Source organism: Micrasema longulum, unplaced genomic scaffold (genome assembly GCF_059751315.1).
Source record: "Micrasema longulum isolate JH-2025_06_02 unplaced genomic scaffold, ASM5975131v1 h1tg000406l, whole genome shotgun sequence".
Taxonomy (NCBI): domain Eukaryota; kingdom Metazoa; phylum Arthropoda; class Insecta; order Trichoptera; family Brachycentridae; genus Micrasema; species Micrasema longulum.
In genome coordinates this window covers 500,839-525,423 of record NW_028277606.1, presented here as the reverse complement: position 1 = coordinate 525,423, position 24,585 = coordinate 500,839, and the positions used below count along the sequence as shown (strand labels likewise).

At 31.7% G+C, this 24,585-nt stretch overlaps 1 protein-coding gene across 2 annotated transcripts in view; it reads left to right on the top strand.

Moving 5' to 3' along the window:
• The window catches only part of LOC148281809 (uncharacterized), a 376,481-nt gene that overhangs the window by 137,368 nt on the left and 214,528 nt on the right, over window positions 1-24,585 (top strand). For both annotated transcript variants that reach the window (XM_088226083.1, XM_088226082.1), the window contains one exon: window positions 5,234-5,395. In XM_088226083.1, coding sequence (XP_088082209.1) covers window positions 5,234-5,395 — 162 coding nt within the window. The remainder of the gene's footprint in view (window positions 1-5,233; window positions 5,396-24,585) is intronic.

The window sequence follows — 24,585 nt, the reverse complement described above, 5'->3', positions numbered from 1 at the left end:
TTAGTACGTGAAAAACAAACACTATCTGTAGACATTGATATTGATTTCTGTTTTAGATGTGATCAAAGATCAGCAAAAATCAGATCTTTTGTGTTCTTTTGACAAAGTTTGTTTTCCCTTTCAACTTAACATTTTTATGGGAAACTCGAAGTAAACATTTTTTTCTGTGTTTTTACTCATTGACTTAGCAAACTTTGTTCAACTGGAACCAAAACTTTCCACTTTTTGTTTGAGTAGTCTTTCTTGGTATCAAATTATTCATGCACCAGCTTCCTCCATAAATAACCCAGTGAGCTCGTGAGCAAACAGTTCACGAATCAATATTATATCATTTTTACAACCGACTTGTAAAATTATTTTAATCAATCAAAGAGTTTTCCATAAGCAATTATGGAAATGTAAATCTTTTTAATAAATAAATAACTTTAAATTCTTACAAATGTTTGTTTCAAATTTTTATTTATGGTCAAATCCACCTCTTAAAACCATCTCACCATATACAAGGTGTTCTTTAAACCCTGTCACATCCGAAACCACGATGATCAGTATGAGCAAGAAGACATATTGGCACATTAAAATAAATTTTTAAAACGAATACAATTTTAAAAAATAAAATATTCAAAAAAACAAATGGTTGCTAACTTCTGCAGGAGAGAAATGAGGAGGAGGGCGGGGGAGTCTGACACACCGTTAACCACGCAGCCGCGTCCCCCTCGCGTAAGCAACCATTTGTTCTTTTTAATATATTTTTTTTACAAATTTTCTTCGTTCTAAATATTTTTTTAAATATGCCAATATGTCTTCTTGCCCATACTGATCATCATGGTTTCGGATAAAACGGGGTTTAAAGAACACCCTGTAAAATATAAAAATCAAACCTAAAATATGCAACCCCCGTTTTATTTTCTGTTAAATATTAATCTTCCAATCAACAAAATCTGAAAATGACATTATGTCTTCGATTTAGAAAAACAGTTTTAATTTTTTTTTTATAAAATATGATTTCCCTGCTTTATGTGTTTATTCGTGTTGATTTTTTAAAATTCTTAATTTTTATATAAAATACATTTTCTTTTGTTTTTAATCAGCATTCCATACTCAAATAATTGTATTTTGTATAAAAGTTAAAAATTTATCTGCGCCTCTTAGATTCAGTGATTATATTAATTATAAGGACCTGTGTAGCTTTATTTCTAGTAAATTAGAAAAATAAGAATTTCGTGCTTTAATATTTTGTATGAAAAAATTCATAGCACATTTAAAAGAGAAATAATATTGTATTCTATATGCTGTTTTTTATCATAACATGAATTTAATTATTAACTTCAAAATTTTTTTTACAAAGGACGGATACTTTTAGTACTAATTATTTGTAATGCGTATTAGAAAGAAAAATTCAAATTATTTCAGCTGTTCGAAATTTGTTTCACTCACACAAATTATTTTACCCTAATGATTGATCTGAAAAAGTATTGCATAGTGGTTTTAACTCATCAAAAAACTACATTTTCAACGATTCCTGGTGATAATTTTGAATTATTACATTTATCAAAGAATTAGTGGCTGTTTAAAGTAACCTGATCCAACCAATATATTAAAATCTGATAAATTGTTTTCAATTGCCTGATATTTTAAATGGGTTTAACAAATGACAGTTCGTTTAACAAAATCAGGACTAATGACGTATATTAAATAGACCCGATATTCCAATACTAACAACATCTCAAATAATTTCGTTGAAAGAAAATAGGTCCTTTTTATTTTAGTGTAACTCATTATCATAGATATGAAGCATAGAATTAAGAATAGTCCAGAAGGAGCGTAGGATCATATTTGAATACATCGGACTATGTACAATAATCCCCTCACTGTGGCAAACTTTCGCCGCGCGCATTCGTGATGTCGCCGCGTAATGTTGCTTGATGGGAAAAGAAATAAGCATTACACAAATGTAAGGTTAAAAAAAAGCCATATGTTAATTTTTCAAAAATTTTATTGTGCACGAGGAAACATTGATTGACACAACAGAGTCGATAAGTTGAGGGTCATTTAACAAGAGTAATTGAATTTATAAACTTTGAACTTAAAATATAAAACAAATTTTATTTGACATAAAACGGTTATTTTTATATCATGTTAAATAATATGTAACGTTTCAAAGATAATGTTGTTAAAATTTCCCCCACAGCGTTGTTTAATCCGAGGTTTAATTTTTATTCGTTCTTGCATTTGATGAGCAAAATAGGGTAAAAAAAAATACTACCCCGGCAACACTAACAAAATATTCATTTTGTTTCTTCGACAACCTGACAGATGGAAAAATAATTCAATTTTTAAGTATTGCATTTGCTACTTCAACATTCGTATGATAATTTTTTTTTTTTTTAAAGAAATATTTGCGTTCTTATGATTTACCCAAATATTTCATTTTGAGGGCCATTTTCAACGAGTTGTAAATAGCTCACTATTAGAAAATGGAATCGAATTGGGGTAGAGTGGGATTCGAACCGCGGACCTTCGGTCCGTGAGTCCGAGACACTAGCCACAGGACCACAACACGATTATCCCGAAATTACACACGAAATGTGATACCATCATATTTCTTTAAGATCCTAGCCGTATTTCTACACTTTAAAAGGACAACACGGCATAGTTGAATTCAAATCAGGAGTTGCGTACTGAGCGACGTCTACAAAGAAACTAATGGGTCAAAACGTAAACCTTCTCATTTATGAGTAGTTTAGTCGCCGTTTGTTTGATGTGCATATGCGGCTTCTGGACTATTCTTAATTCTACGATATGATGCTAGTTGGCAACTGTCAAAACTTTAAAAAAATTTTTTTTAATGCAACTAATTTATCTATAAATAAAACGATGTATCTGTTTTTTGCAGTGCAATTGAAGCATTCTTTCATCACACACGACTGCAAATTTCTGCATAACATCACGTCTGAATATAAAAAAACTTTTTTGACTTTAATTGGAATGGACTTTAATGAAATAATAAGAGTCCAGAAGGCAATTACCCATACAAAAAAAAGCTATTTTCTTTATATGGGTAATGTATCTATTTTAACGTCATTGGTAAAGGTGACTGTATAACGTGCATAGTATAATAATGACAATATTTTTATTCCAGCTCGATTGAGCGGATAGTATACTTACCCATAAAATCAAGAATAATCCAGAAACTGCATACGCGCATCAAACAGAAGGCGACTAACTCTTAAAGGAGTAGTTTTACGTTTTGACCATAAGTTTCTTTGTAAATGTCGCTCAGTACGCAACTTCCGATTTAAATTCAACTATGCCGTGTTTTGCCGTTTTAAAGAGTAGAAATGCTGCTGGGATCAAAAAGAAACACGATTGGATCACTCTTCATGTGTAAGTAGCAAATACATGTGTAAATAGCAAATGCATTACTTAAAAAATGAATTATTTTTCCGTCTGTCAGATTGTCAAAGAAAACAAAATAGACATTTTGTTAGTGTTGTCAGGGTAGTCAAATTTTTTACCTTACTTTTTATTAATAAAAACATCGTTTTTAATTGATTTAGTGTAATTTTAGCTTCCTTGCTGATGAAAAAAGGCAAACGGAGTGGATACAAATAGTCCAAAGAGTACTCTGCGAGATGTGTTTTGGAAACCAACAAAGCGAAACATAATTTGCTCAATGCATTTGAGGAGAAGTGTTTTTTTAACACAATATCCGTTTTATGTAAAGTATATTTGTTTCATTTCTAAAGTTCAAAGTTCATTAATAAAATTACTCTACTCTACTTATCTACTCTGTTGTGACAATCAATGTTTGAGAAATTTAAAAATTGCATTTTTTTGTGTTATGATTAAATTTTTCGCAATCTGGCAATATTACGCGGTGACTTTACGCATGCGCGCGGCGAAAATAGAGCAAAGTTGGGGGATTTTCGGACACAGTCTGATGTATTGAAATATGATTCTACGCTCCTTCTGGACTATTCTAAATTCTTTGAGTATACCCAATCAGGCATATAGCCAGTATTATAAAGTAAAACGTTATAAGGAAATAAGTAAGAAAAATATTATTCCTGTAAAAATTTGACAGAAATGAAAATAATAAAACAAATTAATTCTGGTAGATATTGCTGGTATAAGTGTTACACTCTGTTATATTCCTGATTCCTCATATATTCTGAACTTTCCATTGCTCTAGAATTTTAAAAAATTGCTTTTCAATTTACGATAAAGCACATGTTCAACGCGAACGTATTCAAAAAAGCCATCTGTTAATATTTACGTGATTCGAAAATTCATAAATTTACCAGCAACCTACGGAGTTCTCAAATAACTTTTAATTGGAGTGGGATCAAATTCAGTGAACAATTGTGTTCCTTCTTTTCCTCAATCCAACGAGGCACATGTTTTGTACTTTTGGATTACTTTTTTTCTGAAAAAAGTTGCCAAAGCCACCAGATTACAGAAAGCTTCGTCGCGCAGCTATTCCTGGTCGACAACGAGTAATTTTTCCTTGTATCTGGGCACCGGCGCGGAGACTTCAGTTCTCAGATGCGGTGTTAGGTATGTGGTGGGCAAGATGGAGAAAGATCTTAATTATTTCCTTAACACAAACAGAAATCCTAAAATTCTTTTTGAATAAAATCAATGACAAATAACGTGTATATATTTGATATAATATCTTGTTCTAAGTTGTATTGTTAGGTAAATTTATGAAAATGAATTCATTTAAACAGGGAGGAAAAACGTTGTTTAGAAGGGAAAACGAAAGTCTTGACATTTAAAAGGCTTATAACCTCTCATTGGATGATTTAAGTAACCACACTGTGCAACATTCATCATTTTGTCTCTATTTAAAGATCTACATTTCCTTCACTCATTCATCTGTTGACTTTTGTGAAGTAAACCTTTAGAAAGCTGGGTGAGATTCATCTGGCTGAATTGTTTTACCTATCGCCTGTAAAAACTTTTATTTTCCAAACTTCTTTTATACCAGTCAGTTTAATCAACACTGTTTTGAGTATGTTCAAATGTTCGACGACAGGCTGAATTTTACTGCATAGGGACTGAGTAAATTTATTGCATAAATGAGATCAAATATTTAAAAAAATTCAAATTAAACATTAACCAAATTTAATCCAGCCTGTCTACAAACATTTGAATTTCCTCAAAACATTGTAAGCTTATAACACACTAATTGATACGAATTGCGGATTGAATGTATCGATGTCTGATGCAGGTCAGGTGGACCTGTGGACGCAGTCAACTACGGGCTGCTCGTGCTCCTGGGACAGTTCCCGTCAGGACTGCGCGTGCTGCGTGAAGGATGGAGCTTGTCCATGCGGTCGAGAAGTGCCCACAAGGTGCGCGCAATGCGGCCTCGAGAATTACTGCTCAAATAGTAAGTGTTTTAATTTTTTTAATAATATAGATATATAAAATCAAGATATAATTTATATTCTTCTTCTAGTGCCTTGCCGGGTCCCCCCAACGTTGGCGATTACTTCAGCGAAAGCATATGTATCTGTCGTGAGCTTACTTTACATTTCGCACCCAGAACGACTGCTTATTGATGTACTCGCCGTAGTGATTCCTGGGAAAATATGACCAGAGTGGTTTCCCGTTGCCTTCTCTGGTGGATTTTCTGTCAGGGTTACCTTCCCTTAGCTGGTTGGTTTTGGTTTTGGGGCGCCAAAATCTCGCCTTTCATTCTTTCGTTATCTGCTGTGATCACACCGTTATGAGTGTGATCCTATTGCCCGGGGTTCGCGACGTGGACGCTAACGAGTTGGACTAGTCATTAGTATTGCCGTTGGAATGCAACTGGGCGTTTGCAGCATTTTATAGAATCACATCCTCCAGCAAAATGTGACTCACTGCGACCCAACTGACGTTCGAACCCCGATACGATATAATTTATAATTTATAATTTATAAACCGTTCGATATAATTTATAATTAAGAAAAAACAAATTAATTTTATTTACTCTTTTCATTTAAAATGATTAAAATTAATTATTACTGTTAAAATCATAAGTCTTTATACCGATACTACTCGAAACGTAAGTGTATTTACCATTACTACTCAAATCATGTTATTAACATTATTTGAATTGTGTCTTTACCATAACTGTTGAAATCGATAGTGTGTCTTATCATTACAGCAAATAGTCGGATTCTTTCAATTTATCGAACACACATTTTTTATACAGTTAAATTTAAAATGTGGGCATCGAAATATGCAGAAATAGTTATTCTCAAAATACAACAAGTTGATTACATAAATTCAACCTTTAACCATGAATAATGACGCTGTTATAATTTTCCAATAAAAGCACGCATTCACCACGAGAACGCATAAGGGTTAAAATAATGAGATACATATTAGCATCATTTGAAATATTTTTACCTTACTGTTATTAAAAGGGTTATGGTTTTTAAGGTTTTCTGTAAAAATGTGTTATCCAATTATTTGTTTAATTTTTATACATAAAAAATAAATGTAAATTTAATTTTTTATTTCATTGTTCTCTATTATATATTAAACTTAACAGCCAAGCTAAACTATCAATGGTATTTATGAAAAATGCACCTGATGTCAAAGGTCAATCTTCTCAGTTTGACTTTGGTTTTGCTAAACACATTTTTGCGTAACACCATCCGACTATTAAAAGTCTTTCTCGAAGTTAAAGGATTAAGAGTTATAATAATTAAGACAGAAGAAGCTGCTTCTAAAATAAAACAAGACTGTTTTAGGACCATTTACATAAAACAATAATTATTACCAGATATAAATGGACTTAGTTATTACGACAGCATCGTTTATCGTTAAACTTTCCATGTACATTTAAAACAGCAATTTCCCGGATGCAGAAGTGTAATGGGAAGCTTTTACCAGATTGCTATCGACTATAAAGGACAGCTGACTGCATCATTAACCTTATATCGACTGAAAATTATTGACTATTGTTCTGGATTTGCATTTTGCATTACTTCTATGTATATTTACACATTCACGCAATTACTGTTAGAGATTAACATATTATTACATGCACGCTCTTGCGTTTAGTAGTAAAATATTAAAACAGTGGTTTTAACAACCAAACGTTAAATGTATCTTACATTTTAATTTTTATATAAGACTAGCGGACCCGTCAGGCGTTGTCTCAGGTACCGTTGTCTCTGGTACCTAGGTCCTTTTTTATGGTTGAGTTCCAAAACATAATTTATTTTTTTTCAATACAGAGTTATTTTGGCAATGTCACACTCTGCTCTTTTAACTACCGGGGCGAACTATATTTAGGATTAGGATTTTCAAAAATGTATGGAATTTTAAATAATATTATTTTAAAATTACCAAAAATCCAGTTAAAAGAAATAAATAGCTAGAAGTTATTATGAATAGTAAGGAAAAAGTGTGATTAAAGATCCGCAATAAATGAATGCTGTTTGTAAACATTCAAATACAAACTTTTTATAGATGCAAAAAAAAACATCTTCCAATTTTTTTAGTTTGTGCATTCTCGTCAAATGCAACCCTAGAAGGTTGATGAATAAAAAAATTATGCTCCTAATTATTTTTTTAAGATTAGACTTACGATTTTAAAATCTACAAACATGCGCAGCGCAAAGTTCATGTTTATGAAAAAAACTGTACATTAATCGGTAAAGCCGTTAAGGAGGAGTTTAGTGATATTACACGTACAGAAGAATAATATATTTAAAGATTAAAAATATTACAAACTCCGGCAAAATCGTAAATACTAGAGCGTTAGAATAATGATTGAATGGCTGGCTATAAGCCATATAAATGCCTGAACTTCCATATTTCCCTATTTTAAAGAATTTCTTTTTCAGTTGAAGTGCCTTTTTATCGTTATATTATTTTTTATGCGCTAGAAACGTTTTCGATAATCTTTTTAATTCAATCAAATAGACAGGTTGCTTTTTTTTAAACTCTCCGTAGGTGTTTCTGAATATTTTTGTGTTGATATAATTATTATTTGATTAATGAAGCGTATTTTTCTAAATAAAAACTTACGCATCTCTTACATGAGGTGCACCATTTCCTACATTGTTTTGTTAATTTAAAACGTGTTTAAAGATTTGTAAAAGAAAAACCAAGATAAAGGCCTGACAATTCAAATAATTTGGTGATAATATTGAAATAGAAAACTTGGAATAACAATAAAAGATTGGAATAACCCGTGACCGGTATCATCGCTTTTACGACACCTTCGAGATTGGTATATTTATTATAAAATTAAACATTAAAAAAAAGAATTAAAAATAATGTTGATAGTAGGAGTTGAATTTAAGTCCCACTCGTCTTTTATTTTTATGATAAATTACAACTTCCACAAAGAATTTTCAAAACCAAATTTAACTAAATAGTTAAATAAAATGATTCGTTGTTTAATGGTCACTGTAACAATTTAAGTTTTGATACTTTAACATCATAATATACATATTGTGTTTATGTATTCGGTACAAAGTTAACAGAAATGCCACTGGCTTAGAATTACAGGTGTTGAGGTAAATTCCAAGTGTTAACTTCATTTTCAAGAGAACAACTAACTCCTCAGGGAAAACATGTTTTTGAACAAACATTTATGACTAAGTGTTGTGAATCTACAAATTGAAAATGTTTGTATAGAATGCGAAAAGGCTAATAAATATATAGAAAATAAATTTAAATGTATGGATACCTACATGAATTATAAAAAACATCTAATCTTATGAGCTCGTTTTAGGTAAGTATATTATTTAATTTAATTTTCGGGGCAACTTAGAAACCTGGGCACTCCAATACATGACAGTAAATTTTTTATTGTCTTTAAATATCATAGAGTAACCATCGAAAAAATAATACTTTTAAAAATATATAATTAAGGTTACAAATATAATTTATAAACGGGATAGCAATTAATAATAATTGGAAAAAATAGCGTTAAATACATAAACATATTAAAATAAGAATTATACATAAACATATTAAAATTAGAATTATACATATACAAAAATGAGAATTATGCATCTACAAAAATTATATTACAACTAGACGGCTACCTACACTGATAAATTTCGAAACACCACGCATCTCGGCTTTGCCATGAATTTCTTATAAAACAATTTCTTCACGTCACAAAATCGCCCTTGAGTAGCGCCTGCTAACGTCACTTAACAAAAGCATCCTCGTTTTTATAACACTATTTCGGCTACGCTATGAATATTTTAACGTCTCAAAGTCGCCCCTGAGTAGCGCCTGCTATGAAAATACTGAAAGTGGTTTTATTATTGAATTACTCTGCACAATTTATGGTCATTATTAAGTTTTTTATCTATTGAAAATTTAACTAGTGTGTAGTGGTCAAACTGACATTTGGAAAACAAAGTGACCAACATATAAATATTTAATTTTATGGTGACGAAGCACACTTATGTACGAATTTCAAAAGTGATAATATTGTTTAACAAACCAAATAACGAATTCAATTCAATTTGAACTGTAAAAGATGGTATGATTATTAAAAATATATTTTCGGCACTGTACACATTTTGGAAATCTATTCGATTAAATATTACGGTTTTGTTCTAAAAATATATGATTAGGTACGTTTTTAATTACGATCTAGAAATTAAACGTTAAAATTTTCGCTTTTAAAAAATTATAATCGACACGTGGCAAAATACAAATAATAAAAAAATAACGCTTATAGTTATTAAACCTAGATGTGCCAAAGATTTGAAAGGCCAAATTTTATTATTATTTATAATTAGAATCATTGACATGACATGTATTTCAATCATAGGCATAACTACATTCACATTGATTTATTTCTGAATAAGATGCATGAGAGTTCAACTGTTATGTTTTTCTATGGTTATGTCTAGTGCCATCTGTCATGTTTCAAAGTGCCGAGGTTTCTAAGTAACGCCAAATTTTCTATATCACTAGATACACGAATTATTCAAATATAATCATGTGTGAATTAAATTGTTTTAAGATTTCTAATGAAAAAACGTACATTACCCTAGATAGTCATTTTATTTTTTATCTATGTATGGTAATCTTCAACTCTGCGGCTACTGTCACAATAAAAATACATTTTCCACATTTAAACTTTTTTTTTAATATGAAAAATTGCTTCACTGTCATACCTTTTTTTTATAAAAAAACTTAATTTCAAAAATATGACTTCCTTTCTGACATCACAAATCACTGTTTTTTTTTGGGAAGATTTGTTTTTTTTATGTAATACTAATAAAAACTATTCAAAAATTAAATAACTGCTAAAAAATAAAAACAAAAAGGATATGTTTGCCTTCAATATTTTGTTTTACACGAAATTAAAACTACCTTTTTCTAGAAACTTATTTTCCGTCCCAAAAAAGTAGTTTAGAGACCTATGACCCAGAAAGTAACTTTTATTACATTTTGTACAATAACATACGCTCATGCGTTTTTTTTTAGAATGACAGAATGCGCAATAGAACCTTTTGCCCTTTTTGAGGGTAAGTGCGTTCGTGCTGGTACAGCTAGTCGAAGAATGGGCATCAGTATCGAAAAGATTTTTGATTGATTCTCGAACTTTTTTTTAAAATGTTGTATTCCTCACGGCGGTTCTAGTCGGCCGTTGCCTGTTGAATGTTTAAATTAAACATTTTTTTTTTATCTCTGACACTGTACGTGGAATTAAAAACGATTAGATTTATACTACACTATATGAGTTTGATAAGAAAGAAGAGTTGTGGATGGGTATTTCTCTTTTTATGATAAAAAAAAATTAGCGTTCTTATAATTTACCAAAATATTTCAATTTTGGTGGCCATTTTCAACGAGTTGTAAATAACTCATTATTAGAAGTTGGGATAGAGTGGGTTTCAAACCTCGGACCTCGGAGCTCGGACCTCTGACCCGTGAGTCCGCAACACTAGCCACGGGACCACAACTCGATTCAACCCGTATGAAGAGGGTGCTTTGAGAATTAGAACTAAGAGGTAAACCGTGAACTGATAAGCGTTGTCATTTTTCACGGATGTATATAGGAGCGTCAAGTACAGTATATAGAAGTGAGAGGTAGTGATAGTCTCTCCGCTGTCTAATTTTGAGCCATTTCAGTTGCCTTCTATAATCAGAAATTCGGTGATATTTCCTAAGACCAAAAATATACCTTGTGCATGTACATATATTGAAGTCGTTCAAGTTTATCGAGTTGTTCACTGCTTAAATCAGTCATGGAAATATCAGCGTAATCTAGAATGGGTAGTAATAATGCTTGTACGAGTGAGCATTTGATATTAATATGAAGGAATTTTTGCAACCTTCTAAGTGAGTTTAGACTGAAATTAGTATGAGCCCGCCAGCATAGATGTTCATCCATCAGTACTCTAAGAATTTTTATAGTATTCCTATGTTGGATACTGGTACTTTGTACCATCGACATTAAGAGGATTAAAAGAAGATACGTCTACCTTACTAAGCAATCTTTGACTACCAGCAAAAATGATTTATGTTCTAGATAGGTTTATCATCATAATCATTATCATTACCTTTCCGAAACTTAAGGTGCATAGGGCACTGCATTAATACACCAATTACAGCGTATATTGATATTTTTAAAAATTACATGAAGGTAAGATGATAAGTTTTACGCTTCAGGTACCAGTCCAGGGACTATGAAATATTCTAGCGTAAAAACACCCCTGTAAATAAATATTCCGTATCAACCACGTCGGAAATCGAACCCTAGACCTCTTGCATGGTGGGCAAACGCGCTGTCCATTACGCCACGAGACAGACGAGATGGGTTTATAAGTAAACTATACTTTTTTGTCCATGTTGACACGTTATTTCGTATAATAGACATCGATTCTATTATTTCACTGATGCTTTCTGGTCTGCATTGAAGATATTGCTATAAATCATTTGCATAGAGATAATATGAACAATTGAGACATTTATTTATTTTATTCATTTATTTACATACATAAGTTTACTCTGCATTATTTGAGACATAAGTCCTAACTCCGTGGGACTAAAAACCCTGTGTTGAGATGGGACGAGCAATTAGTTGACACCGACAGATGAGTTTATCACCACAAATAATAAATTTAAAAAAACATATATATGGCTCATCAATATGGTAAACAGTAAACTCAAACATTCGGAAAATCATCAAGGAGTTTCCTAGTCAACTCTCTCCCACTTAGGAAAATCCAGTCCTTAACTTCTTTCTCGAAAATAATTTTTGCCCTTGAGAGCGTAATACAATCTTTCAAAATATTGAACACTTTCGGTGCAATAAACGAAAGATGTCTCTGGGCAAAAGCCGTAAGGGTTTTAACTATGACATAATTCATGAACTTTTTTTCTACTTAATAAATTAAACATTTTAATGGCCATAATTATGTTCTTGGTAAATATCTACATTTCGCTAAAATCGCACATAAATCGGACCAGTAGTAATTCAGTCTATCGAGACATACAAATGGTTCCTTTTATGTACAGGGTGGCTGAAGAAGTTACGTCCAATCACTCCCGTATCCGAATCAGCCCTGATGCTAAAAACTCATTTAAAAAATCATAACTCAAAAACTACACAAATTTGCGGAACATACATGGAGGTGATTTGGATGCCCCTTAACATAAGACACACACATTTTTCATTTGAACGTCTCTTCTCTGGCCGCCCTGTATATAGATAGATAGATAGATAAACAAATGGCAAATCCATTGGCATCTAGTTTTAAAAAAATTACTATTTCTCATAGATAATTTTAAATTTTAATTAATCAACGGACAACAGTTTGCATATAATTAATTTAATCTTCTTTCAGCACAAAGATGCTAAGGCTAACAGATTACAGAAAGCTCCTTTGGGCAGCTTTTCTTGTTTAAAAACTAGCAATTTTTTCGTGTATGTTGGCACCGCCAAGGACACTTTAATTTGATTTTTTTATTTAACTTTTTGTACATAATGTTATTTGTACACTGACGGGCTTATTGCCAAATGACAATTTCTTCCAACAAACCAATAAAATAATAGTTTTATTTTTATGATTCAAGTTACAGAACACATTCAACAGAAAATAAAGATTAAAAAGCTAAAGATATATAAAAATATAAATAAACGTATTTGTTTATAAATTACCTTAAATCAAAACTATTACTCAATGGGAAAAAGGAAAAAGAGGAAAGAGGAAAGGGGGATAGATTAAGGAAGAGAAGGGAGATGTTTCTTCAGACGTGATTTAAACAGAGACAATGTAGTAACATCTTTGATGGTGGGTGGGATATAATTCCACAGTCAAGCCGCATGGACACTATACGAGTTAGAGAAGAAAGAGGAATTGTGGATGGGTATTAAGAGAGTACCTTGAGAATTAGAACGAAGAGGCTAACCATGAATTGAAAAGCGTTGAAATTTTTCACGCAGGTAAATAGGAGCGTTAGGACCATGAAGTACATTGAACAGAAGTGAGAGGGAGTGGTAGTCTCTTATGTCACTAATATCCTCAGAAGTGGTGTGCGAAATGTGGTGGGCAAGCCGTATATAATAAATTGACTATTTAAATTGAAACTATTGCTGTTATTATCTTGAAGTGCAAATACTTGCATTGTAATGTTCTCCCTAGTTAAATTAGGTTTATTTCTGTTCCAAGTATGTCTAAAACTCATTATTGTTATCTCGGGAGCAGCTACTCTAATCAAAATTAACTTCTCGCTCGACGTAACGAGAAAATTAAGCTAAAATTAATTGCACGTGAAGATTAAGGCTCCCCTGTATCGCATGTGCAGCGTGATACTTCCACTTAACCCTATTTGTATAATAGTGAACGAGACTCGAGATCTATTCTCCTTACGAGCTAGACCACTTTCCTGACTTTAAGATACATAGCGAGTCGCAAGAAACTCGCTTAAACACAAATATATTAAACTATAACATGTTTGACACTTTATAGCATCATGTGACAGTTCTGTTGCAAACCATTTAAGTGCTTACCAAATCCAAAATGAACATCAAAGTTCATTATAAATCAATGTTACACCACAGATGCACATCATCAAATCCAATTAAAGTGGATTTTCTCACAAAAAGATGATTACATGAAAATGTTGGTTGCTAGAAAGCTCATTTGAAATTCATTAAGTGAAACTAATAGAGAATAGTTATTAAAATGGCGGCCTCCGTGGTGTAGTGGTCAATATGCTTGACTCACACACTGAAGGTTTCGGGTTCGATTCCCGGAGAGAACACAAAAAATTACGCCTCTAGCTGCATTTGCTCTTAGCTGAAAATGGGACAATGCATCAACAAATGAGGGACATCTTGAAGTGTCTCGTCATCACATGGACAGCTATTGATTTTTAAAAGCTTAAAACGGTGAAGATAGCTTATAAAACCTCCGTGGCCTGTAAGGATTTGAGTCAGTTTGTAGCCAACTTGCTGCGTTTTCTTGAAATCAAAAGCATGAAAGATTGCTGGAAAAAATATTTTAGTTACCTGTCCTGTAGTTTCACTTAAATACCGGTCATTCCAGAGATTAAAAGTTCTGCCTTTTATTTATTTTTTGTCAAAACTCAAAGGAAATCTGTTAAACTCGGGAGCTGTTTTCTTGAGAGAAGCTTTTCGAGCCTTTTCATCTGCTTTTTCATTGCCTTGAATTCCGCAGTGACCTCTTATCCATCCGATATACACATTATGTGATCTGGATTTTAGTTTTTGTATATTTGTATGAATGTCCATAATAAGAGGGTTGACTGAATTTCGATCAGCTATTGCTTAGACCCCTGATTTACAATCTGTCAAAACCGTTATTTGCTTACTTCAACCTGTGTAGGGTACTGGGTGGGTCTCCGTAAAGTTCTTACCCTCCAAGTTTAAATCTTTATAGAGGCTGGCTACTGAGTGGAGGGCGAGTATTTTTGCGTTACTAAATCTTCCTCTCCAAGCCCAGATCCTCAGTCTCTATTCATAGTTCTCAACTTCTTTTGGTTTTTAAAATACGTCCCACTTAACTTTTTTTAATTGTGTTAATAACGTAATTCATTATTCTTTTTATTCCTTAGAAACTGAAGCGTTACGAAACAAAAAAAGTTTTTAATTTCGCTAATTAATTCATAATTAAAAGCTTATTTTTTTCCATAGATCTCTTTGATGGTTTTTCATGTACAAAGATTAAAAAAATGATTTTCGAGAAACAAAAAATTTAAGCGTTAAAAATAAATGTAGTATATCTAGAAATTTGACGAAGGTTTTCTTTTCACAAACCAATTGAAACTCAGTAAGTTGTAAATAATGTGGAAAATATAAATATATTTTTAGTGTAAGAGATTTCGAAATTTCAGATAAGATGATGACATGGGCGAATCCGAATGATATTTTCTGTGGAAGTCTTTTGTACACACCTCTTTATAAAAATTGTATTTATATCGTGAAAATATTCAATAGGCAATATTTACATATAAAAATAAATCCAAAGTAATGTTCTCATACAAGTGAGTAGTTCTCAAATTGATATCTTTAGAGTCTCGTAAGGGGTTTCCAAAATTATTAGTGCTATTTATCTATTTTGCTCCTGCTTTTTGCTCACATTTTAATACTTCGAGTGCAAGTCAAGGGCTTCGATCACAATAGGAAGTTCACATTATCTTCAATTTTATCTACAAACTAAAATTAAGTTTTCTGCATGAAAAACAGAATAAGGATACATTTTTTTCTTCTAAACACGTTCAATTATAGAATATTGACGAAGATACTTTAAATGTTCATGCAAATTCACTCATTTTTGTACACAAATAACGGTTTTTCTTTATAGACAGTCGAAGATAACTCTGTTAACTTCCCATTGTAATCGGGGCCCAGAAATAATGAAATATTTCTGTAAATATATGATACGAGTATATTTATATGGTAAATATGAATTTTTTAAAGATTACAATCTATTTGCATTTTTTTTTTTTGTTTTTCATCATCAAAGTGAACTGCTTTAGTACACCAACTTCAGTGTATCTTGATAATTTTTGTAACATGAAGGTAAGATCAGTCTTACACTTCAGGTACCAGTCCAGGGACAATGAGATATATAAGTGTAAAAACACCTTTTTAAATAAATATTTCATGTCAATCATATCGGGAATAGAACCCGAGACCTCTTGTATGGAAGACAAACGCACTGACCACTACACCACGAAGCCGATAATTTTTAATTAATTTAATTTAGTAGATAGCCGTATTTTTTTTTAGATATTTGAAATTACAAATAAAATATATTCATACCATAATTATGTTCGGACTAATTGACGTATTATTTTTTATCTTTGTCTGTAAACAAACGGCCAACCCTACTTGTATTAGTATAAGGAAAGAGTGTGGAACATAAAAAGTAACTAGAGTCACGCTGAAAGTAGACTTCAAGGGTGAGTTTCCGACTCACATCCGGTAAAAGTATCATTAGGTAAGCCATCGGACTGGTGATTTCTGGTGAGTATAACCGATAACAATAATCGAATACTACGGTAATACCAGTATTTTTAATCGATTAACATAATAAAATATTATATATGTACCTTAAAGGATAAACCAAGAAAGTGACATCGAACGAAATGTTCAGAAAATAAGATTTTGTGATGGGACGATTTCCAAAAAATTATAACTTTTGAACAAAATGACATAATTTCAACCTATACCTGATGAAATTTCAAAATAATTGATTTTTTTAGATAATAATATTTAAAATAGTGTATCTGAGACTCTTTGTGTTTTTTTGTGTTAAAACAAAATGGCCTCAAGATTTTTAATTCAACTGAAAAAAGAATTTTCTACAGTACAAGCATATATAACATAATATAATTTCTCTAGGCGGATGAAAAATACGGTTCTGGTTGCGAATTATGTGGATTTGCATGGGCAAGTATTGTCACAACTTCTACATAATTTTTACCTACAACTACTGTTCACCTCAGTATCTTTTGATCACCCGCCACATTAAGACCTCGTGTCGTACATCGCGCATTTATTTCGTGTGTGTGAGTGCCGCATTATAAAACTTTGTTTCCACCAACCACCAGTGTTGAGCTCCAGATCGGAGCCTGCTCTTGTGTTAGCGCCGTCACAAGTGTCATGTCGAATCCACCAAGAACGAGAACCAGGTTAATGGCATCTCTTTCTAATCCACATCATTTTCTGGGGTTGTGACCGATTAACACTGCATACTGCATATCGGGGATACTCGCTTATTTTCATTAAATTTATTTACAGTCCACTCCACTCAACAATATCGTAGAAGCCCTAGGGTTTTGCATCCGCTATTTTACGCCCCGCATCCGCGTAATAATTCTACTACTAGAAAGGGACAGTGCTTTGCGTGATGTGTGTGAAATAAAACCAAAACTCTCAACGAGTATTTTTGACTCCATGGCTGCTCTCTAGTTAAAATTCTTAATAAAAATTGAGTTAAAATAAGTCTGTCTCGTTTCGTAGAGGTTGGTGCGTTCGCCGACCATTCTTAAAGTCCTGGGTTCGATTTCTGGCAGGGTGAACGTCAACGTCGCGATCTATTTAGTTTTTCTACTTGGTTTTTCTTTTTTTTAATTTTCTCTCTATCTATCCTCGCATTTGTTGTATACACCATGATTTGGTCTGACACACGTTTTGTATATCCAAATTATGTTTCCAATAATCATGTGTTCATTGTACTATACGACATTTTTTAGGCATCCAGATGTTTACTAACTGAGATGGATATGTTCTCATCATCACTATGGCAGCATCATCTGCATGGCATGTGATGTTAATGACCTTATCTCCCTTAGTAGATTCACTACTTTTTTTTATTCTTAAAAGCGTTTTTTATACATATTTATTCTGTTTGTGTAAGAAAAGGTTTTAGGCGTATATATTGTTTTTGTATATTTAGTTATAAAGGTGCTAAACTTGCTTTGTTTTTTTGTTGTTCTCAATATGTGTTATTTTCTAAATGCTAATATTATTTATGTCCCGAATTGAGTAGTTGTAACTTCTGGGAATGTAATTCAACGTTTTATACTTGTAAAATACTTTGTGCTATATGATTTATAATTTTTTTTTATTTTTTAAATCAAATAAAAAAATAAAAGAAAATCATTTTAATGATTGTCAAACTGCAGTTTTTTATCGTTCCTGGACTGGCACCTGAAGCGTAAAACTAATCACCTTACCTTCATGCAACATATGATTAAAATACACTGCACTTGATTACACTGATTACCACTGTTGTCATCCGGGTCACCCATTTTCTGATGCAACTGGCCCAAAATCGATCGGATAATCTCATAACCGGTTATAAATTATTCGCGGTTTTGAGCATCACTATTAGCAAGGGAAGACGAGATATTTCCTTAGGACATGGCACAGATCACGCGATGCCGCGCATCTTGACACGAGGTTGTAATTCGACTGAAGCCTTTCATAAATTACTTTCAAATTCTTCGTTTTTTCCTCCCGAACACCCACTTATATATTCATCTAATCTAATGAAAGAGATATAAATATTTGGTGCCTGGTATTATTTCTCTTTCGTGGGTAAACTAATAAAGAAACCCTTCTCCTCGGCAATTTATTGCATTTGAAATCTTATGACTTTTTATAAGAACTCGCAAACGATAAAACAGGTGCTCAAAATACACTACATTTGTTGTACCAATGCAGTGTCCTATGAATTTCTGGGTGTAGAAAAGAAAAATGATAAACAAAAATAAATATACTCGTATCCATTTTTTTTTCGTTTTAATGAGTATCATTAAATACATGTACAAAATACCAGTTGTTTTACTTATCTATATATTGAATACATTGTTGTAAAAGCCTTTTTAGTGTTAACATTTAAAATAAATAAACAAAATACTCTGGAGTTACAAACATCTCGAAATACGCGTAATTTAGCTAAAAGCAAAAATAATATTCTATGTGAAGGTGGCAACAATAGGGCCACAGACCTTGGTAGGCTGAAAAAAGTAGTCGGCTAAATGTCTTTTTAACGTCTTCCAGACACTTTCCTCCTCTCCCGGGATATATTGCTCCCGTGAAAAATGAGGCTGTGTGAGGCTTCTATGGAAATTATCACTCGACTCTAAAAGGTTCCGGATATAAAGGTTATGAATTTGGAGCACAATAACTTGAATGCAGCATTTTTAATTTCAGTTTCAGCTTTTAACGAAAAGTGGTGATAGACCGAGGCATCGCTTGCTTTGACGGAGATTTAAAATGAAAATTGAAAATAGGATTCTACAACAAAATTGTCACGATAAGATATTTATAGCGTGTTGTAATATTGACGTTCATATTTGACATTGCAACTAAAATATATGGAGGGAAAAGACTGAAATCAAATTTTCCCCTATTTTGAAGCCTACTTACTGACTTACGTAAAAATAGTGATATGGGAATGGACTTTTTTTAAAGATTTAACTCTCCAAAAAAAGTGACTAACTCTTGTGCTTGGAGAGTGACTTACACTGTTTTGGTTGTTTATTTATAAGAGTTTATATAATTTTAAAAACGAGTAAATGAGAAAGAAAAAAAAAACATAGGACATATAAAGAAGAAACATAAAACAATAATTCATTCATACTAATTAAAATTTAATGTTATTTTTACATGTGTACAATTTATTTATTAAGATTAACTTTAAATTTATTTATTGATATATAATTTTAATAGTTTTTATTTCATTTATTTTTTTAAAAAAAATACGTTACATTTTATTTTGGCTTTTAAGGCTATCACCATGTTAAACCATAAATATAATTATTGAAAAAAATAATAACATATTACACAATGACAATATTAACAATAACAGCTTGCCTAGCTTGGAACGGAGTATGTACCCTTGTTAGCTGGGCAAAGTGAATATGGAATTGTATTTTGATAAAGAGTGTGAATAAATAAATAAATTAATTAATTAATAAACAGGCCAAAAATAAAATGGAATAATAAATATAATGCAATTTATTTCAACTAAGAGGGTAAACATTTTTGAGAAGGGAATATGGAAGTCTAGGCATTTACAGGGCTTATGACCTATCATTGGCTGGTTTAAGTGGCCACTTTACACACTGTGTAATATTCACCATTCTGCCCATGTTTGATCATCCACATTTCCTCAACTCATCCATCTGTTGACTTTTGTGAAGTAAAAGAGCTGAAACCTTTATCACGTGGGTGAAACTTATCCGGCTGAACCAAATCACCTACTCGGCAACGCCTGAAAACAATTTTCCAATTTTTATACTTTTCTTTTACCGGGTAGTTAATTCAACAATGTTTGAGTATGTTCAAATGCTTGCAGACTGGCTGGATTTCCTCCTTAGGGAGTTATTCAAATTTCAACTTATTTCAACAGAGAGGTAAAACCAGTCTGCAAGCATTTGGACATACGCTAACAAGTTGATATAATGCAAAATTAAGTTTAAGTAAGTACATAAAAATCGTTACAATAAATTTATACTTGCAGCAATTTTATACTGTGGTCTCTTTTCTCGATATAATCCAGGTATGTGTGTTCATCTTAAATATGGCCATTGTTTTGGAGAACTTAATGTGTTTATCTAAAACGTTAAACATTCTTGGAGCTTCATACGAAGGTGTCTCTTAGCAAACGTCGTGTCGTGCGGGTTCTCGCTATTGAGAATTTCAGGTTATACGAAAACCTCGTATGGATAGTTAATTAATGCATTGCGATTGCGGTGGCTGCGATCGTGGGAATTTGGGAAAGGATCGTGGGAAACTTCACCGCAACGGTGTCAATTTTTTATATTTTCTTCAAGAATGATGTCGCCGCGTGTGTTTGGAAAATAGTGTAATTTTATTGTTATTACAATTAACTGTGGAAAACAGTATATTTACGTTATTTTGTTTTCAAATACAATCAAGTTTATTAAACAAGTAGATTATTCCATAGAATTAAGAATAGTCCAGAAGAAGTGTAGATTCATATTTGAATACATGACACTGCGTCCAAAAATTCTCCCACTTTGCTCCAATTTTACCTCAAACATGCGTGAAGTCGCCGTATAATGTTGCCAGATCGTGAAAAATACGAGTATAACAAAAACACAAATGTAAGATAGTTATATATATTTTTAAAAGCAATTTGTTAATTTCTCTTAAATTTTATTTTACCCTCTGAAATATTGATGAACACAACAAAGTAGGTAAGTTAAGGATCATTCAATAAGAGTAATTGAATTAAGTAACTTTAAATATGAAACAACTTTTATTTTACATAAAACGGATGACTTTCTGTTATTTTTAATAGTATTTGATGTTCTTATTAATAAAAAGTAGCGTAAAAAAATTTATTACCCTGACAACACTAACAAAATGTCCATTTTGTTTTCTTTGACAATCTGGCAGGTTGAAAAAAAAAATTAATAATGCATTTGCTACTTACACATACATTTGCTACTTACACATACATTTGCTACTCAAACATGAAATGTGATCCCAGCCTGTTTCTTGTTAAATTAATATAAGGCACAATAAAATAACACTAATATCTGGCAGCTCGTTTCACAGAAACATTTATGATTTAAATAATTATATATACCTCTTTCTCATAAAAAAGTTCTCACGTGTATCATGATTTCCTAAATGTTTTTTATTGGTAAAAGCAAAGCAATATTTTTGATATCTAAGATGTAGATATTATTATAGGAATAACATGTGTACTTCACATAGTGTAAGTATTATAAGACAAAAAAGAGTATTTTACTGCCGATTTACGACTCACTTTTTTAATATTTGTAAAAATATATTGTAAATATCTGTAAAACCAAAACCTAACCTAACAAGTTAGCAAATCACGCATTCACCATTATTTCAAACCTAAACGTGTTAATTGCGGTTCAAAAATAATGGAAAAACAAACATTTTTGATAACAACTCCGCAAACACACACACGTTTTAACTGATACATACCAAAACCATGTCACAGCCTCCTAATTACACTTTAGAATATTAAATTGTTCTTCCCTTAAACTTCTCAAACACATTACTCATAGGCGTGTCTACATACAACACAATAAAAAAAAACGTTCACGTATTTTTGTTTAGAGTTGCCATCCGTTGCGATATATCGGAAATGTCACTGTTATTGAGCCATCCATCCCGACAAAATCTATGATGTTCCGGTTTAAACTTGCACAATGCAGCAACGCTGTTAACTAACAAAAATTTTCAACGGCCGTACTAACTAGTAGAGTCGCAAGATATTTTTGCCCACGCTGCTCTAAACCGCTATTTTAGAAACGGTTTAACGAAACATTATGTTTTTTTTATTTTTCCAAAGTTTACGGTACGAGTACCTTTTATATACGTTTTTTGTACAAAATATGGTATTTTGCACATCAATAAGTTATACAAGAAAAAAAAAACGTACAATTAGAGAATATAAAAAATAAACCTAAGTTTACAATGTATTTCATTAATCTTAAATTACAAAATATAAATAACTTTCGAGAAAAATAAAGGGAAAAAAGGTCTTAAAATTTTTTATAATTTACAATAAGAAAACAGTAATATTATATGACTGATTTATAACTTGTAACATCAATATATATATTTACATAAATATATATATAAATTTAAACCAACACCGTCATAGTAAATAATACATAAAGAACAACAAATAACAAGATCAACTACGGGTTTCATATAGAAACAAAAATATTAAAAAAACAAAACGTACAGTTTGCTAGGAGTGAAAGGAAGTGGGATGGGAAAATAGTGAAGGAAGTGAAGAAGAAGAAATAGTAAGTAAATATAAAAGAATGAAAAAAAAAAGAAAAGATACATAAATGTACACGTACAACATACATATACATACACACACATCCATCATACACACACATATACATGTATATGTACATATATATATATATATATTTTATTTATTATCATTATATTACATACACAAAATTATAATTTATGTAAAGTTGCTTTGACTGTCTAACTAGGGTTATTTACCCCGTTCTAAAACAGTCAAAAAATATAAAAAACAGTAATCAATTTATAGAAACAGTTATAAAGATACAGCACAAAGTGAAAAACAAAGTAAAAAATGGAGTAAAAACATGGTAAAAAATGTAGTAAAAACTTAGTAAAATGTAAAAAAAACATAGTAAAATTGTAGTAAAAACATAGTAAAAATGTAGTAAAAACATAATAAAAATGTAGTAAAAAAACGTTGCAAAAAAAAAAAAAATTATTAAAACAAAGTAATAAATGCAGTGAAAACATAGTAAAAAAAAAAGCATGAAAATATATAAATATGTCTATAAAAATATTTTGAAACTCAGTAAAATGCGAAATAAAAACAGAATACATAGTAAGAAACATATTTATACATACATACATACATACATACATACATACATACATACATACATACATACATACATACACACATACATATACACACATGAACATGCATGTATATGTACACATACATCTCTTCAATCCGTGCCTCATGTCTGAGGATGGTGATAACGCCTGACTCCAGGCATGGCTCGTCTGCGGACAGTCTCCCTCTATCTGGAACGGTCTTGTGCTCTTCTATAGGCATTCGTCAGTGATGATTCTGATAACTCAGTGACTGTACCGTCCATCTTGTCGGTTGACGTCCACGCGACCTTGTCCCTTCGACACTTCCCAGGAGAATAGTTTTCTCCAAACTATCGGAATCTCCCCTGGAAATATGCCCAAAGAACTGCACATACATACGCGTACATATTTACGTCGTCTTGTGACGTCTCTATTGCAATTTTGATATATTTTTTTAAAACAGTAATTTCTTTCATCGAAAAGGTCTATCGTGATAATTTTTTTATCAAATGACGAGCATACTTGATGAATAAAGTCTTTTTTTTCCAGAATCGATTGTTGGAGAGATGTCGAAAAAAGATGATCGAGTCTACTATTAAACCTGGGCTTTCTAAATTACATTAGTAAAAATAGTTCAGCAGAATCAATTTCGTTATTTAAGATTTTATATAAATACACCTGCTCTTGAACAATTCTTTGATTTTTGCGAGAAATGATTCCTAAGTATTTTGCTGCATCTACATTATAAGAAAAACTATTATTTGTTTTGTAATTCAAATGTTTAATAAATTTGTTCTGTATGATTTCAATTCTTTTTGTATAATTTCTCGACTCTTTTCTCTAGTTTTTCGTTAACGATGACAGTTTAATTTATTTTTGTGAAACTGTTTCGGGAAAATAATTGTTTTAATAAAATAAAATAAAATAAAATGGAAAATGAAAACAGTCATTTCTTTGGTGCGGGCCTAGTGAACAGATGAAATAAACCGTCTGCTGCCAAGGACTGTAAAATCAATATTGTAATATAAGTGGTGAGTCAAACTGTTGTGGATGATAGGAGTCAATTTCACTAACTTTACTTAAATTTGAAATATTAGATTTCTTAAGTGCCTGCCCATATTTTTGTCTGCATTTGTGAATATTAAATTAAAGGCCAATTTCCGGCCGAAACTAAAACCGAAACTTCGGTCGGTCACTACAAATATGGCAATCCTATTTTTGTGGCG